Source organism: Pteropus alecto, unplaced genomic scaffold (assembly GCF_000325575.1).
Source record: "Pteropus alecto unplaced genomic scaffold, ASM32557v1 scaffold30, whole genome shotgun sequence".
In the NCBI taxonomy this organism is placed as follows: Eukaryota; Metazoa; Chordata; class Mammalia; order Chiroptera; family Pteropodidae; genus Pteropus; species Pteropus alecto.
This window is the reverse complement of record NW_006429782.1, coordinates 2,448,911-2,453,138: the sequence shown is the minus strand read 5'-3', so window position 1 is coordinate 2,453,138 and position 4,228 is coordinate 2,448,911. Positions and strand designations below refer to the sequence as shown.

The 4,228-nt window shown below is 61.2% G+C and overlaps 1 protein-coding gene across 1 annotated transcript in view; it reads left to right on the top strand.

Annotated features, from left to right (window-relative positions):
• Positions 1-4,228, top strand: part of MAP2K2 (mitogen-activated protein kinase kinase 2) — a 21,596-nt gene that overhangs the window by 10,040 nt on the left and 7,328 nt on the right. Inside the window, exons 4-6 of the mRNA XM_025043099.1 lie at positions 2,972-3,049; positions 3,671-3,722; positions 3,806-3,930. Of these exons, the coding sequence (XP_024898867.1) occupies positions 2,972-3,049; positions 3,671-3,722; positions 3,806-3,930 (255 nt within the window). The remainder of the gene's footprint in view (positions 1-2,971; positions 3,050-3,670; positions 3,723-3,805; positions 3,931-4,228) is intronic.

The window sequence follows — 4,228 nt, the reverse complement described above, 5'->3', positions numbered from 1 at the left end:
CCTGCAGCCCCTCCCTTCTCTACTGAAGCCCCTCCTACCGACTGCAGCCCCTCCCACCGACTGCAGCCCCTCCTTCCTACATTCCCTGCTTTCCACTGATAATGCTTGTGCGTCACAGAACTCAGGCCACTGATTTTAAAGTTTGAGCTGAGCCACATGGCGGGGCGGCGGTGAGGAAGGCATGAGGAGAACAAAATGACATTAAAGCAACAAAAGGGCCTCCACGGTCACCACTCCTTAGGGCATTGTCACGCGGAATAATCTGCAGAAGTGGCCTCACGTACATAGGTTTTCCTGACGTGGGACCTTTCTGCTTTGTTCACGTGCCGTGCTGCCGAGTGCCCCGCGTGGCGGTGGAGCCAGCAGCCTGGATTCGGGCCTCACTGCCGAACTCTGGACAAGATCCTCTTTCTGCCGTCACGAAGAGGGGGGCGGCAGGGCCCGGGACACGCAGGACGTTGAGTGAACATCACTGTTGTCACCGGGGCCGTTTCCCCCGTTTCTCTGGCATCTCATTTCTCTGTTTTCACCTTCGTGACGCCCCCGCCTGGTCTACACCCCGCCTGTGGAACTGTTCGAGGGTGGAGGCTGAGGTTTCCTCTCTGCGCAGGACTGTGTGCAAATCTGCTTGTTTCCCCCTGGGGAGGTTCCAGCTCCAGCTTTCAAGAAAAGGCCCCCTAATTGATAAAAAAAGATCAGATTTAGCGTGGAAGGTTGAACCTCACCTGGCCAGTGCGTGTAGCATCCAGGGCTTAGGGACAGCGGGGCTGGCAATTTCCCAGTGGCCTAAGCCTGTCACGGGGAAACCTTGGCCAGGGACCCAGCAGACAGTGGCTGTCTCAGGGTGGCAGTGGCTGGGAAGCCGTCTGCTGACCGCTCAAGTACCTCCTGGTCAGTCTCCAGTTAGATCCACTGAAGACGGCACTCCCTCTGTGAGCGTGACAAATCCGATCCATCCGTCAGTGCAGGACACAGGGCAGGACAGAGAAGCGATGACTCTGGGCCGCTCTGAGTGGGAAGTGGAAGCAGCCTGTGTGGACCGAACGAGACAGCCCCCAGGGAGGAAAACAGACATGACACAAGCCCACTTACATGTGTTTTTAAAACTGCACGTTCTTCTATGTGAACGCAAACAGGCAGAAGGATCTGAGAGCATAAGCCACACCTCGGGGGCGGCAAGGAAATTGCCGGAGATCGGAATGTTGTTTACCCGCATTCGAGTTTTCATAGGAAGCGTGTACTCGCGTACTGTCTGCTCAGTGATGGTACACAGACGCACGCAACAAAATGGAAGTCCTGTCACGCGTGACCAGAGACTTGGGTCAGAAAGGCCTGGTCGTGGCGTCCACACCACGTGCTGCACGTGCGACTTACACGAGCGACTTTCCCTCTTAGCTGTAGACCGGGGGGACCCCCCAGGCCACTGGACATGTCTTGGGACATTGGCACGACTAGGGAGATGCTGGCAGAGGCCAGGGGTGCTGCCCAACACCCCACCTCACCCAGGACTGGGGTGGCCCCACAGCGAATGCTGGCCCCCGTGTCCACAGTGCCGAGGGGGTGGCCTTGCCATGGAGAGACCATAGTGTCTGCATCACAGAGTGTTTCGAGGTAACTCGCAACTCGATGAAAGGTTCAGAACGAAAGAGCTAGCTTTAGGGAGCAGGGAATACAGTTAAAAATTTTTTTTTAATTATTTTAAGATTGATAAAAAGAGACAAATAGACAAATAGAAGGAATTCCCATCTCATCCTGCAGACAGAGCGGGGCGGGCAGGGTCCCCTGCCAGACCAGGCTCACCTGACGCCTGGTCCCCGGCTTCCTCCCCGGCCACACCACCCTCTCTGCCTGTGCTCTGCACCGTCTCTAACTGGCCACCACGCACGGGTTCCGGAGTTTCCGCGTGCATTAGGTTTTCTAGAACTCTCCACGCGGCCTTTCTCACTGAGCGTGGTGGGGCAGAGCGCCAGGAGGGGACACCTGGACCTCCTGCAGGCTGCTTCCCACCCCTGCCCCTGGCGCAGCAGACGGCGTCTCACAGAGGCCATGCCACAGGACCTGCGGAGCACAGTGTCCAGATTCCGGCCCCGCTGCACCCTCAGCCTTTGGTCCGCTTTCCTTTCTGGACTGCAGAGACCAGGACCAGCTCTGGCCCTTGGTCAGAACCAGCCGTGTCCACCTCACATCCGAGGGGCCGGCAGGTGTGTCCTCAGTGCCCGCCTAGAGCCGGCCACACCCTGGGCTTTGGTCTCCAGGTTCGTTGCCAGGCAACCTTACGCAAGACACTTCGTTTCTGTCTTTTCTTCATTGTCAGGTAGATTTGGGGCCATACCCAGAGTGGGGGGCGAGGTTGACTGAGCCCTTTGTCAGGTTCTTTGCAGGATGCTCCGTGCATAGTGCTGGAGAGCGTGGGACAGGCCTGAGGGGAAGGGCAGGCTGTCATCAAGCCCCGTGTCCTCTGTGCCCCTTGGGAAGCCGGTCTCTCCATGACAAGGCTGGGGGCCTTGGGCTTAGGTGGTGACTTGGCTGCCTGCCTCCTGCGCCGGGGACATAACAGGAGTCACATCTGCTCCGGGTGCCCGTCGTGCTCACAGTGGCCTCCGGCTGGCTGGGAGGGGGACCCAGGCCCCAGAGTGGACTGGTCAAGCTTGGGCGCCCTCGAGGTGGCTCTGGCTGCATTGCGAGCCCAGTCACTGGGCCCAGTTGGCCCCAAGTGGTGCTCACCTCCACGGCTCTGCCCCGCCTGCCGCTGCTGCAGCAACCTCAGGGACCCCTGGACGTGCAGTCTTGAGGCTGAGGCTGTGGTCTGGCCTCTGTTCCCGTGGAGGAAATCGGGCGCCAGCTCCTTGGGAACCAGGGGACGCTGCGTTTTCATGCCCGCCGCTCCGCCGTCCCTCTGGGACCCGACCCTGTGGCAGCCCCACCCGCCACCTGCTCAGGGCGTTGCTTTCTCGCCCTGTGCTGCCCCCAGGACGGCGGCTCCCTGGACCAGGTGCTGAAGGAAGCCAAGAGAATTCCGGAGGAGATCCTGGGGAAGGTCAGCATTGCGGTGAGTGCGTGAGCGCTGACAGATCCTGCTGCCACCCCCACGTGGCCCGTGGCCCGTGTCAGTGCGGCCCCTGCGGAGCCGAAGGGTGGCGACACATCCCTACTGGCTGCACGGCTGAGCTTACAAAGCGGGGTGACTTCCTGTCCCACAGACGCTGGTGCGTGGTCCCCGGCATGCGGCGCACCTGGTGCCGGGTCGTGTTTCCTCTCTGCCTTGGCGATGCAGCCGCCGCACCCCACCAGTCTTGAGGGGTCTTTAGCACAGCCCAGCGCCAAGGCCTTTGACAGAGGATGCACACTGGGGGAGGGCGACCTCCGAGGCGTGGCGCCCAGCCGGACACTTGTAGGCCTACTAGCGGGGCCTCGGGCCTTGTCTCACCCTCTGTGGGCCCTGCCCCCCCGCGGCATCTGCCTCAGGGCTGGGTGGCTGGGTGGGAGCAGGTGAGCCAGGCACCGTTACCCACCAGTGGGGGTGTCGCTGCCGTCGCTGCCCCGCTCCTGAAAGCGGATCCCCAAGCTGTCCCACACCCTGTGGCCACTCTGGTCTGGCCTGAAGACCTGCCCAGAGGAGAGCCCCCCACATGGCACTCCCGGCTGACCCCCTGCCCCCGGCCCCCTGCAGGTTCTGCGGGGCCTGGCGTATCTCCGGGAGAAGCACCAGATCATGCACCGAGGTGAGACCCACGGGAGCCCTCGCGGGCCGCCGGGGCTGGCGGGCAGGCCCAAACCACGCCTCACCCGCTGGCTCTGCCCCCAGATGTGAAGCCGTCCAACATCCTCGTCAACTCCAGAGGCGAGATCAAGCTGTGCGACTTCGGGGTGAGCGGGCAGCTCATCGACTCCATGGCCAACTCCTTCGTGGGAACTCGGTCCTACATGTCTGTAAGTCGCTTGTGAGGTGTATGAGCGTCACGTGCTGTGACCCGTCAGCTCCTCCTCGTTTTCCAGAAGCTTTTGCAAAAGGCTTTTTTCTTGGCGGTATTTCTCCTCCTTCCAAGGTCTGATTTCTGCCGTGTTCTCACAGAGGCGTGTCTCTGGGGGCGCCCGCCTGCCTCCCTCCTGCTGCTAGTACAGCTCCATCCAGGAGGGTAGTCAGGCAGTTTCTGAGCCTTAACTGGCTCTCAGGTGTTTTGGGGTACAGCCGGGTGGGGAGCAGAGCAGGCCACGACGTTAGACACGG